This window comes from Alligator sinensis, unplaced genomic scaffold (assembly GCF_000455745.1).
Source record: "Alligator sinensis unplaced genomic scaffold, ASM45574v1 scaffold1295_1, whole genome shotgun sequence".
NCBI classification, from domain to species: domain Eukaryota; kingdom Metazoa; phylum Chordata; order Crocodylia; family Alligatoridae; genus Alligator; species Alligator sinensis.
In genome coordinates this window covers 2,314,678-2,326,572 of record NW_005841880.1, presented here as the reverse complement: position 1 = coordinate 2,326,572, position 11,895 = coordinate 2,314,678, and the positions used below count along the sequence as shown (strand labels likewise).

General features: G+C 57.5%; 1 protein-coding gene across 5 annotated transcripts in view; it reads left to right on the top strand.

The window, feature by feature from the left end:
• Window positions 1-8,726, top strand: part of LOC102387993 (repulsive guidance molecule A-like) — a 30,218-nt gene extending 21,492 nt beyond the window's left edge. For 4 of the 5 annotated variants that reach the window (XM_014516842.2, XM_014516843.2, XM_014516844.2 and 1 more), the window contains exons 7-8: window positions 2,739-3,232; window positions 6,724-8,726. In XM_014516842.2, coding sequence (XP_014372328.1) covers window positions 2,739-3,232; window positions 6,724-7,392 — 1,163 coding nt within the window. In that variant the 3' untranslated portion in view covers window positions 7,393-8,726. Of the gene's footprint in view, window positions 1-2,265; window positions 2,409-2,738; window positions 3,233-6,723 lie in introns of all 5 variants that reach the window. The other variant, XM_025196467.1, reaches the window with a different exon arrangement.
• The last annotated feature ends 3,169 nt before the right edge of the window (window positions 8,727-11,895 follow it).

Below are 11,895 nucleotides of genomic sequence, written 5' to 3'. Positions count from 1 at the left end.
GTGTGGGGGTCTTAGAGGTGACCCCAAGGGGTGGTCTTCCCCTGGGTGCAAGGGGGGGGCTCCTAGAGGTGACCCCAAGGGGTGGGCATCCCTGGGGTGCAAAGGGGGGGCTCCTAGAGGTGACCCCAAGGGGTGGGCATCCCCGGGGTGCAAAGGGGGGGCTCCTAGAGGTGACCCCAAGGGGTGGGCATCCCTGGGGTGCAAAGGGGGGGCTCCTAGAGGTGACCCCAAGGGGTGGGCATCCCCGGGGTGCAAAGGGGGGGCTCCTAGAGGTGACCCCAAGGGGTGGGCATCCCTGGGGTGCAAAGGGGGGGCTCCTAGAGGTGACCCCAAGGGGTGGGCATCCCCGGGGTGCAAAGGGGGGGCTCCTAGAGGTGACCCCAAGGGGTGGGCATCCCTGGGGTGCAAAGGGGGGGCTCCTAGAGGTGACCCCAAGGGGTGGGCATCCCCGGGGTGCAAAGGGGGGGCTCCTAGAGGTGACCCCAAGGGGTGGGCATCCCTGGGGTGCAAAGGGGGGGCTCCTAGAGGTGACCCCAAGGGGTGGGCATCCCCGGGGTGCAAAGGGGGGGCTCCTAGAGGTGACCCCAAGGGGTGGGCATCCCTGGGGTGCAAAGGGGGGGCTCCTAGAGGTGACCCCAAGGGGTGGGCATCCCCGGGGTGCAAAGGGGGGGCTCCTAGAGGTGACCCCAAGGGGTGGGCATCCCTGGGGTGCAAAGGGGGGGCTCCTAGAGGTGACCCCAAGGGGTGGGCATCCCCGGGGTGCAAAGGGGGGGCTCCTAGAGGTGACCCCAAGGGGTGGGCATCCCTGGGGTGCAAAGGGGGGGCTCCTAGAGGTGACCCCAAGGGGTGGGCATCCCCGGGGTGCAAAGGGGGGGCTCCTAGAGGTGACCCCAAGGGGTGGGCATCCCCAGGGTGCAAGGGGGGGCTCCTAGAGGTGACCCCAAGGGGTGGGCATCCCCAGGGTGCAAGGGGGGGGCTCCTAGGGGTGACCCCAAGGGGTGGGCATCCCTGGGGTACAAGGGTGGGGAGCTCCTAAGGTGACTCCAGTGGGTGGGCATCCTGGGGCCCCTCGGGGGCTGTGCGGGTAGCGGGCTGGGGGTGGTGGAGCCTTTGCTGGGAGGTTTGTTTTCCTACCAAGAGCAACCGGGCAGCCCCTGCCAAAGAAAACACAGCGGCTGCCTGGAGCACAGAGGCGCCTTTCTGCTGCCTGCAGCAGCGCCCTCGCCGCTCCCTGCGCTGGGCACCCGCAGCCAGGAGGCCCCGGGGGGCCCCGGCCTTCTCCGCACCCCCGTCCCGTCCCCCAGTCTCGTGCTGCAGGGCACAGCTGTCTGTGCCCGTTGCGGCCGGTGGGTGTCTGTGCCCAGCACCCCTGTCCCAGTTGAAGAACAGGGATGTGCTGTTCCAGCTTCAAGCTGGAAGTAGCCGGGGCTCGCCCGTTCGCGGGGCACCGAGGCCAGAGGACAGGGCGGGCACCTCCGCGAATGTCTGGGCATTAAGTTTCTTTGCTCCAAGCATGCGTCTCGGCGGCGCTGTGAGGAATGTCTAGTTTTGACAACCTGGCCGGGGCTGTGAGCGGTGCTTGTCTTTTTTCCACCGTTGGAAAAACAGATTGCGCGGGGGAAGCCGGAGCGGAGTCGGCTCCTTTTAGCGCTAGGTTTTGAAACCGAGGACAAAAGAGAATAACTCCAGGACTGGCGATGGAGGGAGGAAGCATTGCGGGGAAGATCAGGATGCGTTTTACGCCTCCGCGCAGTCACGCAGGGCGGTGAGAAACTCGCCGGGTAGCATCTCCTGCGCGTGGCAGGTCTGCAGCTAATCAGCCCCGGTTTCCATGCTAGATCGAAAATTGCTGCATTGCTAAAATCTCCCCTCTGGGGAGAATCCTGCCTTGAGTTTAATAACGCGCGTGCTTTGGACTTGAGCGCCCGAGTTCTGGTCCAAGGCATCGAACTGCGTAGCGCAGCGCGTGTTGCCTGACGTGCAGGAAAGCGTTAGCGCCGTGTCCGAATGCGTGCGGGAACAGTAGCCGGAGTCTAGACCTATTGCAAATTGCTGTGGGTTTGACCGAACGTGCGTGCCCATCAGCTTTGCAGGCGAGGGGAGGCACTTGATTGGGAATGAAAAGGAACAGCAGTCAGGTTTGGGGTTGGGTTTTTGCATAGAGGTGGCAAAGGGGAGCGGGCGATCTTGTGATTTGGCTGCTAAAGTCCAGTGACCGTTTTTTAATTTGATTTTTTTTTTTTTTTTTTTAAATCGATCATCCAGGCTATTCTTTTGCCCTGTTGCAGCTCTGAGAGGAGGGCTTAATTAAACAACAGAAAACTGCTAGGAAGGTCTGGCTGCTGGACTGCTCCCGTGGGTATCTCAGGGGTGCTGTGGTGGGCACCGTTGGTAAACTGCCTTCAAGTGTGAGTTCAAGGGCAAAGGAGCGTGGTAACTCGGGTCATAGGAGCCAGTAGGATATGTGCGTCTGTGTGACGGGCAGTTTAGCTTCTGCTTGAAAGCCCCGCTTAAGGAGATTTCGTTGCAGTGCGTGTATTGAATGGGGGTCGGGGTGTGCTTGGCATCTTCTGATGACGCCGTTTTGGCTTTGCAATAGCTTTACTCTGTATAGCCCTGATTTAGTTAGTCTATAAAGTGCAAACGTCCCTTGCCTTCTGCCGTTGCCTGGCCACGGACACCCATCCGGTGCCTTGCTACTGATCAGAACCGCCCCCCTCCCCTTTTTCCCTTTGCAGTGCATTGCCAACAGTGCCGGATCCAGCGCTGCAACGCCGACTACGTGGCCGCCACGTCGCCGAGCCATGCCTTGCCGGAGGAGATGCTGCCGGACGTGGATTACTGCATCGCCTTGCGGGCCTATTCCGTGTGCACCCGGAAGACAGCCAAGTCCTGCCGCGGGGATCTGGTGTATCATTCTGCCGTCTTTAGGATAAAGGAACTCTTTGCACAGTACAACTGCTCCAGTGACGGGCCCACGTCCTCGGCCAAAGCCCCCCGCACGCCGGACCCTCTGCTCTCCGAGCTCTGCAACTATGAGAGCAGGTCTGGCTTTCAGAAGAGGTTTGCCCATTGCGGGTTGTTTGGGGACCCTCACTTACGGACATTCAAGGACGAGTTCCAGACGTGCAAAGTGGAAGGAGCGTGGCCGCTAATAGACAATCAGTACCTCTCGGTCCAGGTCACCAATGTCCCCGTGGTTCTGGGATCCAGCGCCACGGCCACCAGCAAGGTAAAAGCATCAGGCCCCGGAGGCGTCTTTCGTGTTAGCAGCTCAGCTTGCATGCTTCAAGCCAGCAGCTGTGATCGTGAGCTGCCCCCTTGCGCTAGGCCGAGGAAGCTCATGTCAGAAAGTGGCCGTAGGAGGCTGGTTATTCACAAGTTGGGTGGCTGGAAGCTGAGTCAGACGTGCCTCGTTACCATGGTCCCTGCTAATTGCAGTGCTGCACCTGGCGTCTTCATGCCCTCGCTCTCCTTACACCACATTATTTCCAGTGCCTGCTTCCGGGGGGTGGTAAAACTCCTGTTTTAGACCCAACTCAAAGGGAGGGGCGGAGAAGGGATTTATCTGTACCCCCATGAGCACAAGTGGGAGATTTAGAGTGGGGCAGTGGGGTCTGCATAGTCTCACGCCTCCTGGGCGATTCGGGACTCAAGAAGCACGCCTGTCTGTCTGCCGGATGAGAGGATAGCTGTGACTAAAGTTTGCAAGCCCGTCTGTGCTGAAAACACCCCGTTGCGGGTCTTCAGAAAGAGCAAGGACCTGAGAGAGGGTGCAAACTAGTGATGGTTGCAGAAGGCACAGTCTGATATCACGACGAATCGAGCTCTCTATCGATCAGATGGGGCGGTCGGGTGCATGGAGCAGGGGGCTGCGGCTTGGGACCGCGGGCGGGAGAATCTGGATCATTGGGAAGGTGGGAAAAGCATATCATCCTCGTGAGGATGGTACAGGCAGGAACATTTCTTCTCTAGGGAAGCTGTCTTCGTTGTCGTTCTGCTTTGGACATGAATGACTTGCGGGAGGACGGTTGTGTGCATCTCGTTGCTTCTGTGCCCGTCGCTAGTCGCTGCCCGGGGATGATCTAGCTTCAGTAGGAAAAATCCCAGTGCCCCCCAGTGGGCTGGGTTCAGTTTTGCACTCCGTGTAGACGATGGTGCTGGACTGATTGCACCGGCGTGGTCCTTACAGGGCTTTCGATGCCTCTGCTGATGCCGTGAACAAGGGGATGAGGCTGGAGGCACTATGGCCGGCTAGGGTGGAAGCCACTAATCTAAGTCACTCGCTGTCTGCAAGGGAGATCACCTCCCCAAGCTGTGCCCACCCAGCAGGGCTGGAGCCGTGGCCAGGAGGTGAGAGGGCCCATACACAGGGCTGCTGCCTGTTGCCATGATCTCTTGCATTGCTCTTGGAAGGGCAGCCCAGACCCAGCTAGGCCTAGCAGCAGTAGCTGTGAATTGGGCTGTCCTGCACGGGTGCATACCCTCTGCTGTCCTGAGCCTTGTTAATGCTTGTCTCATGGAAAGCTTAATGGCTAAAAGTGCCCGAGCCTGGAGGAGTCAGTGTGGTTGGTCCGTTTTGGCCTGAAGGTCCTGGGGAAACGCAACGGGGAATGATCCCTTGAGCACTGGTTCTCAGCACTGGCCTGTCTCAATGCGATTAGCCGCACAACCCCCGGGAAAGAAGGGGGTAGGCAGTGTGGGCTAGTGCATAGAGCTAAAGGGGTGACGTCCGTGTAGTCTGAGGCAACTTTATTCCTAACTGAGAGTATCCACGCAGGGGTTAGCATGCGTTAGCTTGGCCCGTGGGGGCAGGATCTTATTGCACTTTGTGCACAGACAGCAAACTTCCGGCTCCTGCTTTCTTTAGCCTGAGGCTGCTCTGTCTCTTCTTCTACGTCAGCTGTTCATCATGCTCTTTTTTGGTGTCTGAGTTGCTCTGGTGTCTGTGTTGAGACAAGGCTGCCCCTTTGGTGTGGGGCTGGAGGGGGAATGCTGCCTTCCTTGCACTCTGGCGATGCTGGCACCATGCCATCCGAGGTGCCCATGCAGTGGGCATTAAGAGGGGTGGTCTTCAAATCGGACATGGGGTAATTCGAGCTTGCCCATCCCAAAAGCTCGTCTGCTTGTGCCTTGGACCTGGTCCACACCTAAGGTCTGTGGTTCTTTGTGCTGCCAGATAGCTGGGATCTGCCGGAGCGGGACAGGACCTGTGAATCATGAGACACCCAGCCCCTCCTGGAGCCTACTTTGCTGGACTGCAGGAGGAAGGCAATTAGGACACTCATGTCACCTGGCCAGACCGCTCTCCTAAAGGGGTAACCTTGCAGTAAATGCTCTCCCCTACTTGCAGAAAGAGCTGGGGCATTGCTGCCAACCCTCACCTCGGGACCCAGGAGTCCTGGCCTCCCAGCCTGTACTCTAGCCCCGTGGCCATAGGAGTAGCAGGTCTCAGCAGCCTTTTCAGTGATCACCATGACTTGTCCATCCTGCCTGCCTCCTTGCAGCTGGTTCAAACCAAGGATCCCAGGAGTCTCCTGAACTAGATGCGGAGATTCGAACCCAAAACCTTTCCCTTCCCTGGAACCCTTTCCTATCAGAGCCCTGCTTCGCTGGCAGACGGGATCGGTGGGTTGCGTCCACCCGTTCCCGTCTCTGTGCTCGGTGCCAGGCCAGGAATGCAAACAGTGGTGTGCAAGCCTGGACAGGCTTCAACACCCCGAACTGCTGCAGAACAGGTGCCTCTGGGGGCTGCAGGCAGGAGGCACGGACCAGTTAGGATGCTCAGTTGGACTTTGGGAGTCCGGGGGTCCTGTCCTGTGTCCACCATGGGTCTGGGTGTCTACACGACTGCTGAGCTGGGCACAAGTCCTGATGTTGTGTCCCAACAGAACAAGGAGGAGAAAGCGGCTCTTGTCCCCCTCCCCGCTGCAGCTGGACACCAGTAGCAGAGAAGCCAGAGCGTGCCCCCAGGCTCTGCACCCCCACAGCGAGGGGTCGAGACTGCAGTGCTCTGACTTGCAGCCGTGGCTGTAGATCAGACCCTAGGTGCAGTGTTTATACATGTGCTGAGCCCCTGCCCCATGCATTCACCATCACTGGGTAAAATGGGTGAGTGCAGTGCAGAAGGGGATTGAATAGCAGCCTTTGACTCCCTGCAGGGGAGCTGCAAAGAGGATGGAGCTGGGCTGCTCGCAGTGGGGGCAGATGGCAGAGCAAGGAGCAATGGGCAAGGGAAGTTTAGGTTCGATATTAGGAAGAATTTTCTCACTAGGAGGGTAGTAAAACACTGGAACAGGTTACCCAGTGAGGTGGTGGACTCTCCATCCTTGCAGGTTTTTAAGACCTATCTACACTAAGCCTTGGCTGGGATGATGTAGCTGGGGCTGGTGCTGCTTGCAGCAGGGGGTTGGACTAGTTGTGACCTCCCGAGGTCTCTTCAACCCTCATTTTCTGTGATTCTAAGTTTCCAGCAGCCATCTCCATGAGCTGTGCACTTAGTGGCGTGTACTGTTCCCCTTGGTGGCCCTTTCCCCCTGGTTGCCCAGGGGGCAGACTCCAAAGGTGTGCTGGAGACGGGGGCTGGATACCGCCGGCCCTGTGACATGGTGGGTTATGCACCGTGCTAGAAAAACTCAGGTTCAAGCCCCTTCTGGGCTGAGCGCTGCCAGCCACAGGGAAAGGCTGCTGTATTTGTTCTGATCCTTTCTCCCTCTCCTGCAGATCACCCTGATCTTTAAGAGCTACCAGGGCTGCACGGAGCAGAAGGTTTACCAGGCCACCACCGAGGACCTGCCCCTGGCGTTCAGTGACGGCACAAGGAACGGGGGGCAGCAGGAGGGAGCCGGCAGCCTGCGCATCCTGGAGAAGCCGGACACGCACCAGGTGGAGATCCAAGCCCACTACATCGGCAGCACCATCATCATCCGCCAGGTGGGCCGCTACCTCACCTTCGCCATCCGCGTGCCCGAGGAGACCCTGAGCCTCGCCGAGGAGGGCACCGGCCTCCAGCTTTGCCTGCACGGCTGCCCCAAGAGCGAGCTGATCCAGGAGCACCGGCTGAGCCTGGGCAACGTCGGCCCGCTCTGGCCGGGCTCCCGCTGGGCCTACACGGTGGAAATGGCCACGAAGCAGTGCCGCCACATGCTGCAGGTGGAGGATGTGTATTTCCAGTCCTGTGTCTTTGACCTGCTCACCACAGGGGACCCTGAGTTCTCCGTGGCAGCCTACGGGGCCTTGGAAGACCTGAAGGCCTTGTACCCCAGCAGACTCAAGCTGCACACGGTCTCCAAGACTGTCAGCGTGGCAGGGAGTGCCCCGGGGCCCAGGCAGCCTCCTGCCACTCTGCTCTGTTGTGCCCTTGCCTGTCTAACACTGCTGCGGTGGTGCTAACAGCGGCGGTCTGACTGTGGTGGGATCTGGCACGGGAAGAGAGCATTGCCAGGCACTGGCCTTTCTTGCAGCAGAGTGGACAGGTCAAAGTCTCCTCCTCCCGCAAAACCAGGTGCTGGGTCCAGCTGATCCCCCACTCCGGCCTTGGCAGAAGGTAAAGCGTGGGTTGCTTAGGCATGCTGGTTTCCAGGCACCAACCACTACTGGCCTGTGGGCATTCGGAGGGGACCTGTCCCTCCACTTGTTTGGCAGAGGTGCCAGATGCCAGCAGAGAGGCCTTCTCCAGGGACCTGCCCAGGGCCTTGGCTGAGGAGCCAACAGAAGTGTCCATTTGCCAACCAGGAGTGTCTCTGCAGGTGACTTGCACAGGCCTCTCTGCCACCCTCTGCCTGCCTTGCTCGCTCAGCCCATGGCAGTGCCTGGCCGACCCCATCCAGCGTGTATCCTGCTGGTTTCGTCCACCTCTGCACCACAGCAAAGTCCCCGGTTGTGGGGCAGGCCTGGCCTGGGTGCAGTGCTGGGAGCGGCCTCTTGTGCCCGCTGCCACAGGCGTGACTGCAGGAAAGTGCCATGCTACGCTGTGCCCGGGAGAGGGCACGGATGCGGAGAAGCAGGGACAGCAACTGCTTTAACCCGGCGCCTCCTCTCCATGCTCACGAGAGAAGCGCTTGGTGTGAGCGGTGCTTGGGGGAAGTGGTGGTAGAGGACCCCAACTCCTGCTTGATCTATGCCAGACGTCTCCCGCATGCAGCAGTAGCCACCGCACGCACCTCCACTTGCCTTCTGGCCCCTCTGAGCTGCAGGGAACCGGGCACGCGGCTTCTCTGTATAATATATTTGCTGCCCAGATGTGTATATTTCTGCTTGCCAGCCTGTAAATGTGTCTGTACATGCTGTACAGTGGGAGCCCCTCTGGTGCTGTATGGTTGTGAACTTTGCAAACCCTTGTTAATAGCATTTTAATCTCTATTTTAATTAAAAAATACCAAACTAACCCATGTTGCTGCAAGGGTCGGTGTTCTCCTAGGGGGTGCTGAATGGTCTGGCGGCCCTCGGCTTCCCTGCACTACCGGAGTCCTGCTGGCTGTAGATCAGGGGTGTCCAACTGGGCCCCCAGGTCCACTCCTGACCCATTTCCTGGTGTGGCAACAGGGTGAGTGGTGCTGTCAGCTTAGGGAGCCACAGGGATTACCACGGCTGTTGTCCCTTTGCTGCCAATGTTCATCCCCAAGGGGGCTGTGGACCCCAGAACTTGGAGGTGGGCTGCACCCCTGAATTCCCAGCCCTACCAGGAGCCCTGTGGGCTGGATGACCCAGCACCAAGGGCTGGCTCCAGCCTGCGGGCCTTATCGGTAGCATCCCTGCTGTGGCTGCTCCTCGATTGCAGTGGTCACTCCCTTTGGGCAAGTGCCCAGCTCTGCATGATGCCACCTGCAGCAAACAGGAGGACAGGTGGGGTGAGAGCTTCCCCCTCAGCCAAGGCCATGGAAGAAAGAGCCGCCTTTGTTCGTCCAGAAGAGGTGAGGGAAGCAGAGCAGGGCCGTGGCAATGTTGCTGCGCGTGCAGGGGTGCTGGCAGCAGTGGGCAGCTTCCCTGTTGCCTCCTGCATTGGCACCTCTGCATGTGTGTATAATAGGATGTGGGCTTTGGCTTCGGGCACAGCATTGCTATCGAAAGGAATGGGCTGTTGCCAGCCTCCCTCTCCTGAGCCCTACCCTGCCCATGGAGCCAGCCCTGTGGTCCACAGCCACGTGTTCCTCAGGGCCTGGGGAGACCAAGACGACCCATTTCTTCCTGCCCAAGCAAACCCCAGCCTTACCTCTCCCCATTGAACACTGCATTTGCACCAGCATTGCAGTTATCATGCCTTGGAGGGGGACCTGGTAACAGCTTCCAGGTTGCATGTGCTTTCTTAGGGTCTGTTGCTTTCCTCTAGAACCTGTCAGCCGAGGATGTGGGAGCACCTTGCAGCCCTGGCAGAAGGCGGGATCTGAGCCAAGCAAAGGGAAGGACTGCACCAAGCTAGGACCCCGCTCGCTCTGAGCTACGACCCAAGACCTTGCCTGCCTTTGCCTGCAGGCACTTTTGCCACAATGGAGGGTCTCCAGAAGAAGCCAACTGCTGGGCTTCTGGTTGCTTTTACTTAAGAGACAGAGAAATAGGCAGAGAAATGGAAGACGACCGCCTCTGAGCAGCTCTCTGGTGGAAGAAGGGGTCTGTGGAGGCAGGCACAGAGAGGAGAAGTGCCAGGCAAGCGGGCTCCCTCGACCGTAGTCCTGATTCACAGCTAAAGCCATGAAAACAATGCTGCAAGGACTTGATCCACAAAACCCTGCCCTACTGCTTGTGCACAGATGCCCTAGGGTCCTACTGCAAACCGACGTGTGCATCGAAGGGAGCGTGCCCGCCATCTTGACTACACCGCACCGGGGCTTCGCAGAGGAGGCATCCCAGCACCGAAGCCCTTGCTGTGTCTGAGGGCAGTAAGTGTGCGCTGAGCCCACCACACACCACTGGGGGAGCAGCAGGGATTGGGGAGCAGCACCTAAACCCCAACTTTCTGCCCACCGAGCGCTCTTGCCGCGGGGCTGCCGAGCCCAGCAGAGCTCAAGCAAGAGGTAGGGACGCAGGTGGCTGCTCTGGGTCACGTCGGAGCACGTGTTGCCCAGGTCTCCAAGACTCAGGATCATCTCTGGCCCAAATAGAGCCCACTTCCAAAACCAAGAAACCCACAGGAGACCAAAGCAAGCAAAGGACGAAGTTCAAAACTAGCCACATAGCAAGTAAAACCTTTATTAAATAAATCCAGGATTCTTCAGACCAGAGTGAGGAGTTGGACAGTAAGACGAAGCCTGTAGCTCACCTGCAGCGTGCCACGGTCCCGCTGGGAACCGTGACGGAAGAACCCGCTCTTCGCCGCTTGTTTTAAGCATAGCGGACAGTCTCCAAAGTCCTTTCCTCTATGTTTTGCTGTTTGGTAATATTTCTTCCTTTTTTTTTTTTTTTTTTTTTTGGTCCTTTTTTTTTGTTCAAAATTAGATTTCCAGTCCAAACGTCATGAAATTACTTGTAGCAGAAATAAAGTACATTATACAAATCACGTACATCATAGATGTTAAGTATAAAAATGGTATGTACAATCAGTAAACATGGACTATAGAAACACACAAGCTTCCAACACGGCATCTCTCTCGCATGCGCTCTCGCTCTCGCACGTACGCTCACAATCGGACACAGAGGGTTGACTGTTGAGACACGCGCACACACACACACACACACACGTACTTTTTTTTTTTTTGTTTGAAAGAGCCAGGAGGACACCTGCACAAGGGATACTGGAGACGGACTAGACACTACAACGTTCCCAAGAGAAACCTAGCCCATCCCCAACTGGATCGCTCTTCTACAACAGTCTTTTCCCACCAACCCTCTGCTGACTTTGCAGACCCACGCGGACACACGCACACAGGAATGTTCTTGATACATTATCAAACTCTGTAATAGCCAAACCAGTTATTCAGAAGATTGGGTTTTTTTTGTTTTTTTCCCCTTGTTTTGGTAGAAACTTGACCGGACTGCCTTCAAGTTGTTACATGGATGCTTCTCAGCTGTACGATCCCTGCTTCGGCGAAGGTCTCTAACCAAGCTCGAGCTGTGTTCTGTGCTTAAGTGCGTGTATATATATTTATAGAGTCTATATAAGCTGCATACTGTATAGTTTGTCCTTTGGAGGAGGTGGAGAGAAAAAAAAAAAACCCCACCCCATAATGTCGTCTTCTGTGCATCTGCTCCAAAAAAAAAAAAAAAAAAAAAGCTTTGCCGAGGGATTAAGAGGTTGTTTCCCTCCCTGTTAAATTCAGCTGCAGAAAGTGTCATTGCTAACGGACCGGTCGGTCTGGAAACGCCGCGCCGCGTTTACGCCGGTACGGGGAGGCAGTGTGTAGGCCGTCGCGGGCAGCTTTCTCCTTGGATTGGTCCAGAGACCTCCCCGGCGCCGCGGAGAACGGAGAAGGATGCTTCGGAGGCGGTGCTGCGCCCACGGGTGCAGGGGACGGTACGTTCTGCCCGACCCAGGAGTGCCCGGGTGGCCTTTGGAGCCAGATCCCAGTCGCTTGCTCTGCAGAAGCCCTTTCGAAGGTAACCCAGAGCTCTCCAGGTCTGTAACCAAGCTGGTGCTAAGGTTGGCAGGTGAATGAATCTTGAGCTGACCGGTTCCTGGAGGTATATAGTGCTCTCTCCCCCCTCGCCTCTTGCTAGCACTGAGTGAGGATCTCTCCGAACACACGTCCTCCGGCAACGGTTCAGGCCCTTTTTTTTTTAAACGTTTTTTGGCAGTCCCTGCCAAGGAGCTGCTGCCTCGGAGGTAACCCTTTGCTCCCAACCCCTCCGGCACGAAGGAGGAAGTCTCTGCATGGAAAAGTTTGGTCCTGCATTTCACGTTTTAAAAAAAAATAGAGACTATATATATATATTTATATTTCTATTTATATATGAAAAGGGCGG